This window comes from Acanthopagrus latus, chromosome 14 (assembly GCF_904848185.1).
Source record: "Acanthopagrus latus isolate v.2019 chromosome 14, fAcaLat1.1, whole genome shotgun sequence".
Lineage (NCBI taxonomy): Eukaryota > Metazoa > Chordata > Actinopteri > Spariformes > Sparidae > Acanthopagrus > Acanthopagrus latus.
The window spans coordinates 12,126,862-12,148,530 of NC_051052.1; the positions used below are offsets into that span (position 1 = coordinate 12,126,862).

General features: G+C 39.6%; 1 protein-coding gene and 1 long non-coding RNA gene across 2 annotated transcripts in view; one reads left to right on the plus strand and one right to left on the minus strand.

Moving 5' to 3' along the window:
• LOC119032394 (lysine-specific demethylase RSBN1L-like) overlaps positions 1 to 21,669 on the plus strand; it is a 39,948-nt gene that overhangs the window by 7,769 nt on the left and 10,510 nt on the right. The window contains exons 2-6 of the mRNA XM_037121494.1: positions 1,725 to 1,874; positions 7,138 to 7,679; positions 7,849 to 8,007; positions 17,660 to 17,797; positions 19,855 to 19,997. Coding sequence (XP_036977389.1) covers positions 1,725 to 1,874; positions 7,138 to 7,679; positions 7,849 to 8,007; positions 17,660 to 17,797; positions 19,855 to 19,997 — 1,132 coding nt within the window. The remainder of the gene's footprint in view (positions 1 to 1,724; positions 1,875 to 7,137; positions 7,680 to 7,848; positions 8,008 to 17,659; positions 17,798 to 19,854; positions 19,998 to 21,669) is intronic.
• LOC119032395 lies at positions 17,708 to 18,988 on the minus strand. The gene is made up of 3 exons (XR_005078881.1): positions 18,840 to 18,988; positions 17,958 to 18,240; positions 17,708 to 17,828 (listed from the first exon to the last, which is right to left on the minus strand). It is a non-coding gene; the product is annotated as an uncharacterized LOC119032395 (long non-coding RNA).

The following is a 21,669-nucleotide window of genomic DNA, read 5'->3' on the forward strand; positions in this document are numbered from 1 at the left end:
TCTTGGCATTCCTCCTATTAACCACAGGGTATAAGGGGGACGACTACCTGCATGTTGAGTAACAAAGAACAACAACCAACTGAACTTGAAAGATGCCATGGTATTTATTTAAAACAATCATTAAAAAGGAGTGTATCAATGTACCTCTAATTCTCCTCCTGCGCCTTTAAGCCTTTTTTACTTTCAAAGCATTTTTATTCTTTGATCCCACAAACAGTGAGTCAGACCCCACTGTGTTCACTTTCCCACTCCCCACGTCCACAGGAGAGTGAACAGTTTGAAAACACTGCTTCCTTTTAAAGACGGATCTGACTGAGTTCAAAGAAAAAAGTTCCTTGCGAAGGAAAAGAAAGAATCAGCAAACGAAAAGTGAAAAAAATAAAGGAGGGCATGTGTTTTTTTTTTCTTATTATTTCATTATGAAAGGAAGTAAAGAATCAAAGGAGGAGTGGTATAAAAGATTTGGTAAAACAAAATAATTTCAAGAAAGGTGAGGTTTTGTTGGCTGTTACGGAGGACGGAAACTACCAAAATCAGAAAGAAAGAAAGAATCTAATAAATAGCTCTATATATATATATATCAATATATCCTTACGTGCAAGAAATGTAGCCATTAATTGATTTTTAAAAAGTGACATTTCTTTTTAAATTTGTTTCTTTTTTATGTACCTTTTGTAGTAATTCCTGAATTTGTGTATTTTTTGATCATTTTATGTATGTATTTCTGTATTATCTCACAAAATCTGAAGGAAAAACATCTTGAAAATGAATAAATTAAATAGAAAATTAAATTGGGAAAGTAATTACATTTTGGGAATATATACAAAGGTTAAAACAGTTCAAGTGAAAAACTCAATCTGTGTCACATTTTATGAATTGATTAATGCCCACATTTATTTTAAGCTATATTTTCCGTGCAGTATATCAACAGTATATAATGTATTTATCTTGCCATAGATTTTTTATTTCATTTTTTAATTTTGGCAGTTCCAGTCCTACATAAGCTCATCTGAAGGTGAGGGATGCTAAGTTACACCCATCTGCACTTAGACATGCTTTGCCTTTCTGCCTTTGCCTTTGCCACTCCTCACAACTAAAGAGGTGTGTGTAATGGTTGCAGTATTTACATTTTAAACTGTTCCTCTCATCCAGAGCCGTTTCAATGAGTGTGCTCCAATTCCTCGATCTGTAATATTACTTGAAAACTTATGTGATTCTGTCAGAAGAAGAAGCGCTGGAAGAGGAAATAAAATCCTAACGCAGTGGAGGATTTTAGGAGTTTTGAGATCATGTTGAAGCTAGTAGATGCTGGGTTTGGGGGAAGAAATGTGAGTTATATCATGATGAGATGTAGCTTTCGGGTTATGATCGAAGTTGCAGAGCGGCTGGTGCAGCCTAAGGAATCGAAGGTAATTACTTTGCTGAGGAAACATGAGCGATAAGGGTAGAGGTTTGGTAGAGAGATGAAACTGCTGCAGCAGAGAAGTAGAAACCCTACATTTTGTGGGAGGAAGACGAAAAAGATAAAAGAAAAGTTAAGCGTGACTGTTAGGGTGAAGCACTTGCAAGAGTTCAGTTAAGGCGTTGGGAAAAAAATCGAAGTGTGTGTGTGTGTGTGTGTGTGTGTGTGTGTGTGTGTGTGTGTGTGAGAGAGTAAATCCGAGTGCTCATAATAATGTGTTCTGTACCATCAAGACTGAAAACCTTCCTCTCTGCTTCCATAGAGCACTCCAACAAGGACAAGGCAAAAGAGAGAGACAGAGAGGAGAGGGAGAAGAAGGTCAAAGACAGAGAGAGGGAAAAGGAGAAGAAAAAGCACAAAGTGGTGAATGAGATTAAGAGAGAGAACGGCGACGTCAAGCTGCCAATTAAAGGTTGGTGGAAACACACACTCATACATGCAGACTAAGTGATTCATTAAAGTGTGAATGTATTTATTGAGTCACTTTTTCGTATAACAAAACAGCCCAAAGCAGTCTCCATTAAGATGAAACTTACATTTATAAAATGCACATTCTTAAATGTGAAAAGCTAAAATGAGTGAATATTGAGTTTTTTTGCCACCAGACAGACATGAACTTTTATTTTGATTATTCAGTCTTGATCTTAACAAAAGAATCCCAAGTTCACTGACTTGATTATATGTCATTGTCTTCCTCTATGGAATTGCTTATGTGTTGCATATCTTATTAGATTTGGTATGGTCCAATTTGAATGAAATTTCAGTTAGATCAAGAGGAGTGTTGTAAATGTTTATTAGAGCCCAAGCAAAATATGAGGGCCTAACAACCATGTAACGCTTAAGCCACTATTTTCTCTCTTAGGTGACATTGCTTCCAGGGGAGGGACAGAGACATGGCAGTAGCTAAACAGAACTAGTCTATGGCCAATATAGCTCAAGACTCAAAACAAGTTGCTCAAACAAGTGTTCCACCAACAGTCATGAGAAGCAGTGAAGCAAAACAAATTCCTGACTGTCTTAAGTCTTGAGTTTCATTCACAAAAATCTTGAGTATTTTCCCTTTTCTGCCATTAGAAACTATCAGCTGTATAATGTTTTTATATGCGGTTTCACATCTATAAACTAAAAGTGGAATTGTGACAGTTGGTTGTATGTGCAGAGGGGTGTTCAGTCCTTTCCTTCAGCTCCCTGTAATGCACTGTTACAACTACAAGGTACAGTGACAAGGAAACTCAACTCATGAAAGGCAAATCTGCTTTTTGTTTTGTTTCATGACAGTAAAAGAAACAAAACAATGCCATGATTACAGTACTAAATAATAAAATGTGTTCAGTGGAATGTAAGTGAGTCAGATCTCTCAGAAACCAGACATTACTGGAACTTCCCCAGCATTTGGCACCACTTTCAGCGGTGCAGTACAGAATGTCATCATTATGTTTGTAACATATAAGCAGGAGATGCACTCAGCTGCACCCAGTAGGTGGTGAATAAATGCTAATACTGTGGGGTCATCACACAAGGCTCTGTATTGCACCGTGCCACAGTGGTTGTAGCTGCTCCCTGGCATTAGGTTGACCTTTGCACTTAGTTGCTCCTCACATGGACATTTTGTTCTTAGGGTTTTTTTAGTCTGACCTGAGGTAGCTTGGATTGTAATGGGAGAAGCTGGGAGACAAGCCAGGGCAAAGTAGCTTTGCCATGTGTCTAGTTTCTCTCTGACTTTCTCTATGACATCACCTTTGGGTCTGAGAAATTACAACAGGCTTTTTCTCACATTTTTCTGGAATTAGATATAATGAATGGATAAATATTTATAATCATCAAGAAAATAAACAACACATTCTGTAAACAACTGTTACTCGCAGCCTTAAGAATGGTAGTCTTATACATTTCTGCTGTATGACTAACATGTGATTTTTGAGATCAATATCAGCTTAAAAAGAGGTTGATATGAGGCTTTACATGGATATTTTTGGCAATGAACCTCTTCAACTGTATTAAAGGATTGTGACAAACATGCAGGATGTAGAGGCAGGATATTTACAATTTAACTTAACAGCATTGTAAAACATAATGGTACATTTAGAATAGTAAACCCCATTGTAAGTTAAATCATGGATAAGTACAAGATTTTTAAACCCTGACTTACGTCACAAACATACAAAAAAAAGACAAAGCATTACACTTTACCTTCGAGAACTGCCAACTTTTACACCAACGCAAATAAATACACAAAAAACTGCCCCGAAACTGTATCAGTCTGTGTTCACTTCATGAATGCAGGAGCGAGTTTCATTGTTGACCTTTTGACTGAATTATCTGCAGAGTGCAGTGACGTAATGTCCGTCTCTTTCAGTGCTCTTGACGCGACCTTTTTTAGACAGACTTTTATTCTGATTGATTTGCCCAAAAGCTGTGGTCAGACGCGCAGTGTCTCCGTGCTGGTATGCCACGACCACACTGTGACATTTGAAGGTCTCACCGAGGCTTTGGCCACATACCATAGCCAGCGGCTGCAGCTGAAAATCACAGATGGATAATTTAGCTCAACCTTTTAATCTTTTTGCTGTGTGTGGAATGGACAGATGCCTTCGTCATGTTGGTTCATCTTCTTAGCATGAGTGTAGCGTTAGCAAGAGTTGTAAAGGTGAAAACAGAGAGAGAGAGCGAGGGACAGGCTGATAAAGAGTCTCCAGTCTGCCGTGCTAGGAGAGCCTGGTATTTACTCATGTGTGTTTACGATAATAGAGACACACCGGGACACAGGGTGCAATACTGAATCTGAGCAGAGAGAGAAATGAGGAGGAGGCTCAACCCACCAGAGAGTAGGTTGTCGGTAGTAGTATTTAATCAGTGAGTGTTAAGTTTGCAAATGTTGGGAGTGACAGAGGGGGAAGTTAGAAATTTAATCAATGAGAGAGTGATATGTTTACAATTGAAAAGGGCGACAGAGAGAGAGGGGGCCAGCCAGAGGAAGCATTTATAGGAAATCAATAAGCAGCAAACAGCTAGTCTGACAGTAAGGCTGCTTTACTACCACTGATGGTGTGTGTGCGTGTGCACGCGTGTGTGCGTGTGTGTGTTTATTATTTAAACGGAAAACTTATCTGACCTTAAACTGATCGTGATCATCGAACCTGTCTCTTCCTTTATGAATGTATGTGTTTGTGTGTAAAGCAAAGAGGCTGAGGTCTTAAGACGTCATAGGAATAACATCTATATTTTTGGACAGTTTTTGAATAAGCAGAAACGTAATGGTGCAAATCTTTGTGTTTAAAAAAATCTTCTTTTTTTTGTTTTAGAGGAGCTGACAGTGAGTGATCTGGTATGGATTTACTGCAAGGGGTCCTACAGCAGGTCATATGGCTCCTGATCAGAGCAGAAATAATGAGTCAATTAGTCAGTTAGGGGCAGCAGTAGGGAACTTGGCTTGGAAACCAAAGGGTAGAGTTCATATGTTGCGCTGCATGATAATTGAAGTAGTACTATTTTGTGCTGATACCCCTACAATTTTCATTAAAGAGCGCTAAAAGGAGCATCATTTTCATCAAGTATAGTTTTTGAATACTTGTCAAGTTGAAAGTTCTGGTATCATCTTGACAACCTAATTTATTTCTCCAAGCAAGATGGATAAATTGCAAATTTAAATTTTAATTAATTAATCAATCGACCAAACATTTTGATAATCTATTAGTCATTTAAATCAATTTTAAAGTAAGAATGCCAAAAAAAGCTGGTTTACAACTGTCAGGATTTGTCTCTTTCCCTCCAAAATATGAATAAAGAAAATATAAAGAGTGAAAGAAAGAATTTTTATTAAAAGACACATGCTTTTTTGATTTTTTTTCTTTCTTTTTTTTCATCACAACTATATTCCAACCATACCAACCAACCTTCCAACCAGCCTCATAAATAATACGCAGAGTGCACCTGAAATTTAAAGGCGTGCCTATCTTTTTTTTTAATCCTTGGGGGAATTTTGTCCTGTAGTCAAATGGAGCACATGAATAGATAATAAAATGTGTGGTTTTGACAGCAAACTTGAGTCTGGACACAATAAACCATGGTGGAAATGATTATGAAGCTGCAGGCACACCAAACACCTACAAATATTTGAAATACACACTAAGTGATTAGTTGTATTTCATCTGAATCTCTATTTGCACATTAGTGGTGCTTTTTAATCCAGAACAGAATATTTAAAGTTTGAAATTATCTTTTGATATTAATAAAGAAACTAACATTAAACCAACATTAATGTTGAATATTTCTATTTGCAGTTCGCACAAGCATAACACAGTGAAATTACCTCCTTAGGTCTGTTTATTGCATTTCGTATCACCATTACAATATCGGACAGAGAAATATGTCACACTTGACATATTTTCTCTGCATCGCTGCTCTTCCATGGATTGATGAAGGTTAGGGGTTGTGAGTAAACATGTGTGTCTGTGTACAGAGAGAATTAGGGGAGGGGTGGCTTGTGGGTTAAAGAGCTTTTGGATTAGTAGCTTGGGTATTGTACTGCAAATACCTTCTTGCTGTTGCTCTCACACACATTATGTTACGCTCTCTCTCACTCCGCTGTTTGTCATTCTGTCTCATTCCCGCCTTATCTCTTGTTGAATGTGTGGGGTACAAACTGGACTGAGAGTTTGTTGGTTTATGTGTTTGTGAATGTGATGGCAGCTGATATTTAAATTATGCTGAGATGGCAGCACTCTATCGGAGTAACTCACACATGCACAGTGAGCGTACATACACGTCCAGTTTCACGCACATCCACGGGGAGGGAATGAAGCGTCCAGCAGCACATTTGCAGATAGATGTGAACAGCTCAGACACACACACACGAACAAACACACAGGCCCACACTCAGACACAAATACATACAGTACCACTGTGCATAAATTTGCATGTGCCACTTTGTCTTGCCTCAGGCTCTCAAGAGAAAGTCTACCATGTACAGTATTATCTCTGTTCAGATATGCTACTCGAGAGCTTGTTTCCTGGCTTAGTCATATCTGCTTCTCTCAAGGGATTCCAATTCAGGCCCCTTCAATTTATTTTATGTTTGCGCCCCGGGAGATGCGCACCATCTGGGAAACGCAATGAGTCATCTGTCTACACTTGCTTAGATTAGTTAGCACTGATTAGTTTTCTGTTTTATTGTTTTTTAAATAGGGAATTAATCAGGTATCAGATTGTTTTGATGATTAGAATAAACAATCTGGGTGAAAAACTTACTGAATATATGCTGCTATCTTTTTAACTCATTTGACAGACTGTCAAGTGTTTTTCCCTGCATTTTTCTCGTCACCGTACATCACTAGGGGGTTTTTCTGAGCTTTTGTTATTGCGAGAGTAGCTGATTCACTGTAAAGTGAAAAGTGTCTTCTTACAGCAGGGGAATGAAAAAGGGCAGAGGATTGGTTTGTTGATCCATCACACATCAGACAGCAGACTTGAATAGATTTTTTTTTCTTCCAAAGCCCACATGAATGATGTGTCTCCCTGCTAGCTTCAAACATCAAAATGCGATTTTTTTCCTCATACTTTGGCGGGGCTCTTTTATGCACGTCTTGTCCCATGAAACATGTCTTCCTTCTAAGTAATAAGACGCTTCCCCCTCTTGCTCTCTCTCGTTCTCCCTCTTTCTCTGTCACTCTGTCCAGATGAAAAAGAGAAAGCTAAGATCAGCTTGGAGGAGCTGCAAATCAAAAAAGTGAAGAAGAAAAAGAAGAAGAAACACAAAGAGGGCGAGAAGCACAAACGAGTGAAGATGTACCACCGCTCCTGCCAAACTATATGTGCTGGCCTCCTTCTCCTCCCTCCATCTTCTCCACCCTCCAACCCCCCTCACAACTCCTCCCTGTCTCCATTTAAGTCCCCTCTACCAGTTTTCCCACCGCCTAACAACAAAACTGCACACCTCATGCCTTCCTCCCTTCCCGTTGCCTCCAAGCCTCTCTTTAACTCCTCAATCCACAACTCCATCAAGATGCCACAATCCCCTTCGATCAGACACCAGCAATGCAGCTACCCTGGCATGGCGGGCCTAGAGTTTGCCCCGTACATCCACATAGAGAACCAGCCGAACGGAGGGGCCCTGGTGGCCCATGCCTACGCGTCCCAGCTTTCGTCTCTCTCCGCGGGCCAGAGGCAGAGATTCGCCCAGGAGTTTGTCACCTTGGCTTTCAGGGAAGACTCATCGCAGGTACAACATAGATTTTGATCAGATTCTATAATTGCTTTTTTTGAATTCTAAAGAAACTAGTTAAAGAAATAGAACAACAGGTAAGCAGAAAAATTGTACATTATGTATTTTGAGGTGAACTGTCGCTTTTTAATTCCGATATTTGATTTTTATTTCAATTGTCTTCTAGGCAGCACACTACGTCATGGGGATTATCCACGGGGAAGCCGGCTACCTACCTGACTTCTTGGACTACTTCTCAACCAAGTTCCCCTCAGCTCCTGTCAAAATGGAAATACTGGGAAAGAAAGACATCGAAACAACCACTATGACTAATTTCTACTCTCAGGTCAGTCGGATCACAATCACACACACGCACGCATACACACACACACACACACACAAAGGAGGATAAGTGTCATGCTGCAGTTAAAGTCATGCATCTAAGAAAATGGATTTACAGTTTTTGTCTATTCAGATTTGGAGCTGTGGATGCAGAGAGCACAGAGCAGATGGTGAGCTTTCAGACATTAAAAGTAATAATAAAAAAAAAGTGGTCTGAAGGGCCAACTGCTTCCAAGCCTCTTATTTTCGGTCCTCTGTGTATTATCTAGTTGACTGATTATAAGGCTGAGTGTCGTAAGAGTCTGTGAAACCGAACCCGTTGATCTGTTGTGACTAGTAGGGATTGATGTAATAGAGTTCTTCTGATGAGAAAGTGATAAAGGCGTGTCTGGTTCTGACACTGTAGGTGGAGTGTGTAGCAGGAAAAGGTGACAGCACAGTACATTTATAAGTGTCCACACAACAGTTTTCAAACTGTCAAACATACCTGAGCACAGACGTACATAGGAAGTGATGACTTACCAAAAACCATTACGTCTTAAGTCATCTTCATTTGAACAGACAGGTATACACACACAGTTTCTGTTTCAAAAATGTGTCATGCTCTTGGCTCCGGTTTGGTGCCAGGAAAAAATATTTGGCTGGAAGCTCTGTAATTCTGCATCTGTTGTGTGCTTTGATGGGTTTTACTTGTTCTGTGTGGTAATTGAGCATCTGTGTCTGTCTGTGACTTTTGTGCAAATACTGTGTGTTCACAAAGATTTATAACAAGATGGTTTGTGATTTCTCTATTGTTCATCATGTGAAAAGACAGATTGTTAAGTTAAAGAGTGGCTTGATGTGAGCAAAGTTCAAGAAAACATTAGACGAGTACAGGAAGTGTATGGTACCTAGTTGAATCTTTGGATGACACAGTTTACAATTTCTGCCGCTACAGTCTCTCAATCAAAACAAACTAAATGTGTAACCGGCATGTTTGTCTTCATTGTCGAACAACCACTGTTATGAGTGAAAATCTAAAACAAATCTAATCTGAATCTACATGACTCATTTAATTTCTTAATGAGGCTTTTATTGTGAAGCAGCCGCAGAAACGTTTTGTTGAAAAGTTATTGACTTGCGAGATTCATGTACTTGACTACTTGAACTGTCGCTTCTGTAATCTGTTCTCCAGTTTCACTCAGCTGAAGTCTTATATTAATTATCATTTTGATGTTAAACTTGAGCAGAAGAAGACAGCTAGTGGCAAATTTAGTATTACTGGTCCGATCTGGTATTAGACCTTCATTGATCTAACCCTACATTATATTTAGTCTTGTTCGCTATTGTCCTTCCTCACTCTCTGCTTCCTTCCTGGAAGTTATGGTGACAGGAGACCAAATTAAACACACCATTACCTTGAACAAAATTACAGATTTCTCAGGGTTTCAACACAGTTAGGAACATTTGGGAGAATGCAAATACAAACCCATCAAAATATATAACAGACACCTAGTCATTGGTCTACATTTTAAGGGAGAAATGTTACATTTTATATCTTCTTGAAGCATTCTTGTGAACTACTTTGTGTATGTCTGCATACATATATAGCAGAGAGTGAGAATATGTGTATGTAAAAAGCTTGCTAGTGGCCATCAGCACATATATATCGTTACATCTTCTGCCCTAGTAACCAGCACTTAACAAGCTAAGATTCATGGAGAAGGAAGGCTGCTGGAAAGGCTATGATAAGGAAAAAAGAGGAGAGAAGAAACACAGGAGATGAAAGGAGAGAGATGTAGAGATGGACGGCAGGGAGCATTTAGTAACAGTAATAGAGACACATCGATTGAAGGAAAAAGAGCAGACGACTGCTGTGTGTGGAAGGTGTATTGTTCAGAATTTAACCATCTGGTTGAAGCATCTGGCTGTAGCGTAAAACAGCTTTTGGTATTTATAATGATGTCTGATTTCTCAGACTAGATAGTAACATTAACATGTTGGGGATAGCTGTCTTTAGTGAGAATGGAAAGCAAGAAGATGTCGTATGTAGAGATTGAAAAGAGACAGGGGTACAAGGGGTGATGGCAAAGAGTGAAAGGTGGAGGGTGAAAGATGAAAAAAGAAGGTGGATATATGAATAGAAAAGTGACAGAAAAGGAAGCAGGAAGTCAAATTATAGACTGTTAGAGATGACTGCTGTCAGAAAGGCTCGAAAAGTTTTTATCTTCGTTTTCCTTTTCAAAAAGAACAAGTATAGCTGGACACAACCTTTTGAGGACAAGTGGAAAAACAAGAAGCGTGTGTTTGTCAGTGTGTGGTGCTGATAGTGTCTGTCTGGATTGTCTCCTGTGAGCTCTGCGGCACAGCTAGACCTCTTCATTTCCAGTTGTCCCATGTCTATAGTTCACTAATGAAAAGCCTTTTGTTGCCTCAAACCTCCTGAGTGGCTTTGTATAGAGATACTGCCTGCTCTTTTTCAATGTGAGTGCAGGCAGGACCAGCTACCACACTGTGTGTGTGTGTGTGTGTGTGTGTGTGTGTGTGTGTGTGTGTGTGTGTGTGTGTGTGTGTGTGTGTGTGTGTGTGTGTGTGTGTGTGGTACTACAGGGGGTAGAGCAGTTTATGTTCTCTATCGCTCTCCTTCTGGCTATTTCTTCCTCTTATGAAATATTCATAATGTTATTCCGTGTGTTTGTTTCAGTTTCGGCCAGTTCTGCTTCGACAAACAAATCCTTGATCTCAGCACGTCTCTGAATAAATTCAATCCAGATTAGGAATTAATTAAACATCTAAATTGTCCATTGTCTAAATTGAGTTTTCCCTGCAATAACCCGTGTCCCGAGCTGTCCCTTTAAGAGTACTGTTCCTTGCAGAGCTAACGTCATTGTCCACTGGTCTTGTTAATTTTTTTCCCTCTCTAGCTCTCAGCAGTGACCTTGGGAAGTAGACATACAGTCCACACACACAGATGTGAGCATGCACACTGATATATACGCAGCACAGGTACACACACACACACACACACACACACACACACACACACACACACACACACACAGATTAATGATTTCTCTTTACACATTTTCTCTCTCTTCAGCTCTCCCTCTGCCTCCCTTTTTCATGTCCCCCTCCCTCTGTGTTAGTCTGTCATTCTCCCTCTTTCATCCCTCCACTCTTTATGTTTCTGCTCTGTTGTTTGGTTCCAGTTACAAATGACTGGATGGCTGCTTCTTTAGTTTGTGTGTGTGTGTTTGTGTGTGTGTGTGTGTGTGTGTGTGTGTGTGTGCGTGCGTGTGAGAGAGAGAGGGGGGAAGAGAAGGCGAGAATTTGCAACAGCTTGCAATGATTTTGGTGTTTGTTTGACCTGCATGTAAATTTGTTTCTCAGCACTGGCGTATGAGACACAATCACCCATGCACTTCTCCATGTCCAACTTGCATATCTTATAATTGAGAGTCGTGTGAGTTGTTCAGACTGCAGGTATCAAAGTTGCTTTGCTGCTGCACAGGCTGCTGCCTGTGAGTGTTTGGTATTCAGTACCTGACTGAAGGCATTTTCAGCGGTGCTGAGGATTATAGAAGATTACAGCACTCCATTTTCTCAGGGCAAGTACAGCCTGACAGTCAATACACGAGGTGCTTCGACAGTGAGGTAATTTGGACTTTCCTGTTGAGTCACAGAGTATGATGATGTCAGAAAATTAATACAAAGCAAAGCTGCTTTTTAATGATATATTAATCTGAGCTCACATTGTGCTCACATGCTCATAGCTGTGAGAGCATTCACAACACATGATAAACCAGCCAATAGCTTGCATGTTGAATTGTATGACTGGACAAAGGCATATGACTCGTTTTATGGATATATTTTTACGATATGGAAAATTTGGTGGAAAATTTAATGTTGTTTGTTCTGTTCGATGTGTCAGTAAAGTCATCTCTATTGCACTTATAACACTGATTGGACATATTTAAAATTTAATCAGATCTAAGACCAGTCAGTGGTAGAGATATTAAGGCACTGATACATTTCCGATTCGTACAGAGTCTTGAAACTTTACATATTTAAAATGAAACAACCCTGTTGTCACAATAGTTTGTTTTATAGCCCGACCAATATTCGATTATTTAAGTCGATCCCAATGTGAATATTAGGAATTAAAAAATGGCAATATCGATATATTGGCCAATGTACACAGTTTTCGCAATGTCCCTTGAAATGCGGTTATCAAATACGCATCCAATTCCTGCATAATAACACCAATGGAGTCAAGATAATGAGGCTGTACACACATTTCTTTAGTATGTAGTATGTAAGTAAAAAGGTGCCTGATACAGTGGTAGAATTTATGAAGAAGAAAACTGTGGACTTTGATGAGTGAACGTCTTCATAGATGTAACAGCTATACTCAAAATTAACAAATGGAAGAATAAACTAGATCTACTAGCTGATTTCATCAAGCGTGGCCATGTCAGGCTATACAAAGAATGAAACATGACTAAATCTAGCACCATTACTGGCTCTATATCTGTGGGGAAATCCCTTTTGAATTTCCAGTACTGGCCGTTTGACAACACATAAGTTTCGTTCGTATATTGGCTGACGGTTCACAGTTTCAGGGTTAAACATCAGCACAGCTTCCTTCAGCTTATCTGACATCATCACTGCAGGCATCCTGCTCTTACACTTCTCATATACTCTGACCTTGAAGTAACACTGTAGCTCTCCAAACTGTGTCAAACACATTGTTAACAGAACAGGTAAAGACGTTGGTGCTACATTATCTCACTGCAGTGTTTAAAAAGGTAAGCTTTGAAAAGTCCTGTTGTCAGCTTGGACTTAAATCAAGGTGGACAGCAACCATTTTATTTATTCAAAGCGTGTGAATAAGCGGAGGGAGAGATTATGTACAAAAAGTTTTGAAGAGCGATTGTGCATGAGGCACCGGTCAGCAGCCAGAAGCTCTGTTGTGACGCAGGCACAGTAATGAACTAATAGACTTAGTACTCTACAGACCGACTGGACAGAATGGTTTCAAAAGAGTGACATGGATAGCTGGTGAGAGAGAGGAAGGCAGGCTTACAAAGGTCGGGAAGAGGGCAGATAGAGTCGTGCCATGACATGAACTCAGCCAGAATGAAAGGATGTGTTGAGGAGAGGAAGGAAAGTTGTTACAGAATTAACAAGTGGTTACAGCGACTGAACCAAAAACCAGGAAGAAGAGAGAGGCTTGATTTAATAGACTTCCCACCGGGGACGTGGGTATTATGAGAGGAAGAGATAGAGGAGGAGATGGAGAGGCTGACAGAGACGAGAGAAAAATAGATAATTTGAGTAAAACGGCATGAGGAGGAAAGTAGAGAGGGAGTGATCTATTAGACTTAAAGATGCCCTGCTTTTAGCCAAAGAAAGTGATGGCAGTGGGGGCTTGGCAGTGATGATAATTATATATAATAACACTTTTTAATGTTGTGAAATGCGGATCTTGAATACCAAATGAGATGCAGTAAATGTAGATAATGTTCTAGGAGGGAGTGAAAAAAATCAGTTTTATTCTTTTGTGCCCAGAATTCTTTCAAATTACTTTATTAGTGCCCAGAGGTAGATTTTGTTTGCAGTAATAGAGTCCTCATACACACATATGTCACAGAAGTAACTGCGATAAGCAATATTATTGTCATTCTAAAGAAGTTCTATGTAATAATTTTAGTTTAAAACATTAAAAAAATAAATAAAATTATCAGCAAAATGAAAAGAATGGATGAACAGTTTTCAGCCTCATGTTGGAGAAGCTAACATTGCCAAAGCAACAGCAATCCAAATCAATGGATCATTACACTCCTAATCATAATGCAAGTACATCCCTTCAAAGAGCTATGTAGTTTTAAGTTTTAATATTCAAACATTAGAATAGGAATATTGAAAAAAAAAATGTTCTAAATAAATGTATTTATTGTGCAGGTTTTGTGGTTTTCTTTTATTTATCAATGTTTAAAAATGCTACAGTGCTGCACCCAAGACTTTTGATAATTGGAAGATACCTGCTTGTTATGCTCTCATGTAAACACAATGGGCAACATCGAGGTTATGTACATACATCCATAAGTCGATAACATGATTATTGTGACAGGCCTATCTGCTGGTAATTATTATTGTCTTGTGTTTTAGTGCAGCTGTATCTCCCCTTTTGAATAGGCTTATTAAGTTCAGCAGTTAAAGAAACACATTTTTATTTACTAATTTTAGTTAACGAAACACATATGATATTGGTAATTTTCAGCCATCGAGTGTGTCAGTGTGCACGTACACTTGAACCACTTGGAGGAAGTCTGTCACATTTCCTGTTTCCTTCTGTTTGCCTTCACTTATTATAGGCAAGTTGTTTGTGTTTGAGTGAATCACTGACTGTTAAATTTATTCGTGGCAGAGGAAGTGTTTCCTAATACTCCTCCTGTGATAGTGAGGAGCTGTTCTCTTTGTTGACAACGTGGGGGTTATTCTGCTGTTAAATTATGCATTGTGTAAACACACACACACACACACACACACACACACACACACACACACACACACACACACACACACACACACACACAGTAGACACTTATAAGCTCCCACAATTATAAGTATGCAGGAGGATGAATGCATGCACAAACACACTGGCTGAGAGAATCAAATGCCTTCATGCTTACAAGCGTTTGTGTGCCTCCACAAACACACTTCAGTCCCTCTCAGTATCTAGGTCATTGACTCAGTGAGACTATTTAAAGTTGCGATCTGTTTGTGTGTGTGTTTGTGAGTATGTGTGTGTGGACGAGTATTTCAATCTTGTAGTCATCATCATCTTATGAGGATTTCACACAGTGTCGGGCTACAGATGCAGTGAAATGAAATGAACAAACACCACCACGTGGCTCGGCCCATCCACGCATGATTAACTGATTTATTTTGTTAATTCATTATAGATTAAGTGAACTCCAGTAGGCAGTTATTTCAAGCATGTAATTAGACCAATTTGCTAGTGAACGTGCAGTGCAGCTTCCAGAAAGGGGGATTATGTGTCGAAACAAAACATATTACTGATAAGAACAGCAGCACACTGAATGACCAGAATTTAGTCAATAACAATTTTGATAGTCTGTCAGTCTTTTAAGTCATGTGCTTATTTCTCTGTTTTTTGTCATTTATGTCTATTTTCATTGTTATTCATTGTTGATTGCATTTTAGTTGTTTGGTCTATAAAATGTCTGAAAAAGGTGAAAAATGTAAATCGTTGTATCCCAAAGTTGGAGATAACATTTCGCCCACAACCCAAAGATATTCGGTTTACCGTCATAGAGGAGTTAAAAAAAACACACACAAAAATTTTTTTTAAATTGTTTTACAAAACAATTAGTTTTTTTATGCTCTAAAATGTCTCATCGAATCTGTGTCAAACTTTTTAAAATTACATTATGGTAATTTATTGTTAAAAAAGCAACATACATTGGCCTTAGATATCCAGTATTGGTCGAGTTATAGATTCAACAAATCTTTAAATATTTAAATGATTGCTAAACATTACAAAGACTAAAGCTGATTGTGAAGACCGGTAATAAGCTGCAGGTTTTATGGCCAATCATAATCTCACTAATTATCCAGCCTGCACAAATTACCTGGATCAACAACTTTTCCTTATTCAGAGCAACACCCTGCAGGGAACTGCTAACACACACACAAACACCTGAGCTGCCCTAATCTACATATCTTGCTCAATTGGCCTCTGAGCAGCTGTTTTAGGGATTTAGTGCCTTGCTCAAGGACACAACTGGGAGCTGCCAAACACCTTCCTCCTCAGTCTTTTTCCAATTCATTGTTTCCATCTTCATTACCTCACCTCCCTCTTCCAGTTCTCTCTAACCTGCAATCACCTTCTCCGTCTTTCCACCTCTCTCCGTTTTTTAATGTCTTTATCATCTTTTACTTAATCTTATCTGCTATTTCTTACCCCATTGTCCCCCTTCTCCTTCACCTTTTTCCTGTCCTTTCTGTCTTTTACCATCATCTTATCTTCATTTTCACTTACCTACCCTCCGCCTTCATGACTCCCCTCGAAGTTACTTCCATCCTCCCCACCATTCCTTTCTCTATTCTTTGTCTCTACCACATTTGTTTTGTCTCTTTGACAGCTTGTCTTCCTAAACTTTCTCTCACTCTCCTTCCTCTCACCACTTCTCTCCATCTGTCTCTCTTCCCTTCATTCTTTCTCTCCAGTGAATCCTCGCTCACCCCTCCCTCTGGTCCTTCTCTCCTCGCCTCTCTCTCTTTATCTCTGCCTTGTTGTCAAGTGGTGACTCACTGGAGGCGAGCAGCCAAGGATCTGGTCCACACACGCACACACACACACACACACACACCCTGATCAGCCAAGAGTACAGCATGCAGGCCACATGCTGCACGTACTGCACACACAGTGCACGCACACGCTCACACACACACGCACACATACAAAGACACTGTTGAGGGCCAAGGGTATGGGAGTTGGGTTAGAAACATGACACACACAGACACAGACACACACACACACACCATGCTCTGTCAGCCAAGTGAAGAGCAGCAAACAGTCTGTTGAGTCACACCGGTGGAGCAGAAACATCAAGTGAAACCGCCAACACACAGACGCACACACACACACACACACACAGTTCAGTGTCTGTTTTGACACCCGGTAGTGATTAACTGCTTCCATGTCAGTCTCTAGTTTAGTGTTCTCCTCTTGTATTGTAGTCAAACGATATTAAACGCTGACATACTGTATAAACATTTACGCTTCAACCTGTTAGTCGAGTCTGTAAAGGTTAAATGTGTAATGTAAGCAGGTGTTTGTTTGTATGTTAAAGGTTTATTGACAAAATATTAGATGTAATGTTTGTATGGTATGGAAATCCAACTGCATGTGTTAATCCTGGAAGAAATTGTTATGCATTATTGATAACCCTCATTAACATTGTCATGTAGATTAAATGAGTCCTCCTTACAGAAATTTTAAGGGATTAAAAGGAAGGAGTAGCATGCCAATAAATTGAATTTAGAGAAATGTCATGCATTGTGGATTATACATATTATTTATATGGCATTAAATGCACCCAAATAATTGTTTTTCTACAAATAATTCAATCTTCATTGATAGATAAAAATCACAAAATAAATAGATATGACATTAAATGCATTAAGCTAAAAAAATGATATGAAGATTCAAGGTATATTTCTTTATTAAAAAGAATGGACAACCATAACTCAAAATGTTTTTAAAATCTCTGAGTGATGGTATATATTTTCAACTATAATTGGTGTTTAGGAAAGGAACATGGGTTCCTATCACAATGTCTACATTGTTGTGTAATAGTAACTTGATCCTTTATAAGGCAAGGTTGACAATTGATTGACAAACCTGTATTCAAGTATTTTGTGTTGTCATTTAGGGCGTGAGCTTCTCATTTAAGAAAGTCTGTGTTTGTATTCTCTCAACTCTTGTATGCTCTCTTGTGAATGATTATATCTGTGTTTTATTCACCTGCACCCTATATTTTTGCTAAGAACTGGGCATAGTAACTGATCTCACCCAGCTGCTGTAGCGTTAAGATGTCTATTTAATGTGATTATCTAATGTTGTGTACCATCTGTTCTTGCTGCAGGTGAAGAAGACGTACAGTAACGGTACATACAGAGCCGGGGCCATGAGACAGATCAGCCTGGTTGGTGCCGTTGATGAGGAGGTCGGGGATTATTTCCCAGAATTCCTTGGCATGCTGGAAGAGTCGCCCTTCCTGAAGGTGAGTGTGGACGGGATGAATGGCAGTAATGCTAATCAGCAACAGAATGGATATATGGGATAGGATAGTGAATGGAATAGTGACCGGATTTTGCATTGCATGGAAGAACAAGTGGCAATAAATGAGCATGTTCAAGCTCATTTATGCCTCCTTTACGTACGTTCTGCAGCAGAGCCTTTAAGTTGTTGCACTCAACCTATAAATAAACTGTTTTTGTTTATTGTTAACAAATCCAGTGAAAAGTCCAAAATCAACATTTTGATTTCTTGTCTGTATCTGTCAGACGCAAGTCCATTTGTTTCTACTGACGATGTCCTCAGCGCTAGTTTTATCATACAGGAGTAAATAGTTAATTTGGTAAGAGCTATTTTCAGCCCCGGATTTATACCCATTCTGTGGCCTAGTGAGTATTGAAGGCAGCAGGATGGTCCATGTGGGACTGCCTAAAAAAACAAATAGAGTAATCATGTTCATGGTAATGAAGAAACAAAGCATCCAGGTCAACATTGTGGGTCATTGTTTTGTTTTTAATGGTTATTGGAGAGTGAGGAGCTATATACAATACTTTGGTAGTTATTTATACTTTGGTATACTAATGGGATGAAACTGTGTGACTGTTCTTTTTGGAGGATTAGTCTCAAAAAGTCTGCCATTTTAATTGCTGTGTTTTCAAGGTTAGGACTATGCTTGACTTCAAATATACTCCTTGAAAAATGATGTACATTTCAACATAATCTGTTGTTTCATCTTCACAATCACTCTTGCAAGCCAAAAATCGTTTAATGTAAAAAATGGATCAGTCCTGGGGTCGTATTTGTTTGTGGACTCCTGAAATTAGCAAGAATTACATAATCGCGACCAAAACATACAGTCAGAGCATATACGGACAGCTGATTAAAATAAACAAAGTGACAATATGCATTGGTCACTGTCGGTATTAACATTTTTTTTATATACAGAACAGTTTTTGGAATTGCATTTATTATAACAATTTAGGTGTGATGATAGGCTTTGAGACTCTTAAGATTATTGGTTTAGGTACCTTGAAAGTGCTTGAATTTTGCCATCTAAAATCTGTTCCACCCCATATTTATTATGTCATTGTCCTTCATGTGTGAGGCAAATTAATGTTTTTACATCTCCTCAGTGCTGTGAGGAAGACGTACTGACCACCTCCTGCTTCTCTGTTCATTCTTTCAACAGTTAGACACACAGTTCCTCTTAATTCAAAACATTCAGCTTCATCGTGTTCCAATATTCTACTCAAGGAATCTAAACAACTCAGCTGCGTTTCTTCTCTGATTGTTAAAGTCACGGATTAGTCTAGAGTAGAGAGTGTTCATACACTGTCACACAACACACAACACTGAAATAGAAAGAAGTCGTTAGTTACTTTGGTCACAGTTTACTTGGTTGTACCTCATAAAATGTCAATTTATTCTAAATGTCTGCTAATGCAGCTATAAAGTAGGTGTGCACCAACATTTTGATGCACTGATTATTTGGAAACGCCACAAGGATGGAAAAGACACCGCGAGACACAAACAACACACCTAATATTCTCAGTGGTGGCTGGCGAAGAAAAGCTGTTAAGCAGTGTGTCAAAGTGATTAGTCGCAGCTTCCGGCTTCAATTCATACCGGCTTTCTTTTTAAAATGTCAGCACGGGAACAGACCACCAAATGCAGTGTTTACTGCTGCCCCTGAAATGCACAAGTGATGAGCTTTTCTTCTGTTTGCCATTCTGCGTCGACACTTCAAATCTCCTGCATGCCAGCGTGGAGGAGTGCTGTCGTACACTGAATATGAAAAGACGCACATCCTCCGGCGCTTCCTATCTGTCGAGGGCTCTGATTCTGCACCCTCTGAGGCAGCCAGTGACAAGTTGTGCGACGGGGTGGCAATTTCTCATGCATGAGCATTTTTAGGGGGGAATCTCTAAAAAAGATGAACTACTTGACGAATTGTTTAGCAGCTGAAAAAGTGAAAGGGGATGTGCTAACACACTGCTTTGATTATTTTCCCTAAAGCTCTCTCTTTTGTCTGTCTGGCTGCAGCGGACTCTTCCTTGGGGAACGTTCTCCAGTCTGAGGCTGATGAATCCCACAGAGAGCGACGATGGTCCTATTATGTGGGTCAGACCAGGAGAACAGATGATACCTGTAGCTGATATACCAAAGTCCCCTTTCAAAAGGAAACGGTGAGTCAAACAGCACAGTACATAAATACACACAGGAATGACATCAGCCAATATTTTGGATCTTCTTTGAGCACTGCGATGAGACAGAGACAGAATTAGCAGGGATTTTTGTCTCATGAATGTTGTTTGCACGGACTACAAGTCTCAGTACTGTGTGTCTATTTGTGTGTGAACCACATCGACCCAGCTGTACAGCCCACGAGGGCCGATTATGGGGGAAAAACAGCATCAAAACACACTTCCATTTGAAGCAGCAGCCGTGGTAGCAGCAGGACGCTTTGTTGTAGCCGAGCAGTGCCGGATGAGGCAATTACACCCTCTCTGTTTGTCTCTGTCACAGTGTCATTGCTGCTTACACATAAGCTCTGTCTCACACTCACACACATGATATCAGTGAAGGGAGACTATGAGTGAGAACTGTGTTTGTGTGTGGTATGTGGCTCACCACTCAGATGAGATCATCGTTATGTTAATGGAGTCGACATCAGACGCTACTTCACATGGCAGCCGGCCAAGCACACACACACCGCACACATTCCGCCCCTGCATTAGTTAGCTCTCTCTTCTTGTTAATTTTTATTTTTCAAATCTATTGTCTGATTTTGGAGCTGAAACTGTTATTAGATCAACAGACAAATATCCTGCAACTATTTTGTTAATCAAAGTAAGTCATTTTTCAAGTAAAAATACTAAAGAATTGTACTCGGTTTTGCTGATTTTCTCTGTTATGTACCAATATAACCTGAGTATCTTCAGGGGGTTGGACTGTTTATTGAGAAAAGAGGTGTTTTGAAATGACAAGTTCAGGTTACTTTATTTGTATGTACCATACCCATGGCTAGATTTGGTTTGCAGTAGAAGAAGAGGGCATCTGCCTTGACACACATTTTACAACAACTCTAACAATAGTCAAACATAATAAAACATGATCATGAGTTAATTCTCACTTTATCATTGGCGTCCACGCCAGACTTCAGTATGTAAATATGTATGTTTTGTTGTACATGTAACGCATCAGCTGGTGCAGGTGGTCTTTGAAGGCAATGGTTCTCATGAAACTGTGTGAACGTTTGTGTGTGTGCTGTCAGTAACACTCGTGTAACAGCTGGGGCTGAGAGAATCTGTTTTATAGAGACACAGATGGATGGATAGATGGAGGATAGAGGGTGGTTAAACTGTTCCCTTCGTTCGTGTCCTGTCTCATCCCATCACTTGATACTAACAAATGAGGAGTGACATCTACTTTTCTCATGCTTTCCCCCTTTTGGCTTCCACTTCTCGCCTCAATCTCTCATTCCTCTCCTCCCCCAAACTCTTCATCCCCTTTCTTCCCTCAGCTCTCCCCACTTCTGCCTCAGTTCTCTGTCCTTGTTCTCCTGCCACCTCGTAATATCCGCCCTGTCTTTCCTCCTACATTTCTCTTCTTCTGTTTCCTCCTCCTGACCTTTCTTTCCTGCTTTAAATTGATTTATTGTAGAGTTTGTGTGCTGTTATTTCTGGAGCTGTAAGAAAGCACATATATTAAATGTGCCACAGCAGTGTGAGTGTTTTTGTTTATGTCTGTCTGTGTGTATAAAGAAACAGACATAAAAACAGTGAGAGAGAAGAGAGACAGATGTGATCTTATTTGCAGAGAGACCTTGTCTGCAGTTTAGGGGAGGAAGTGTGCTCA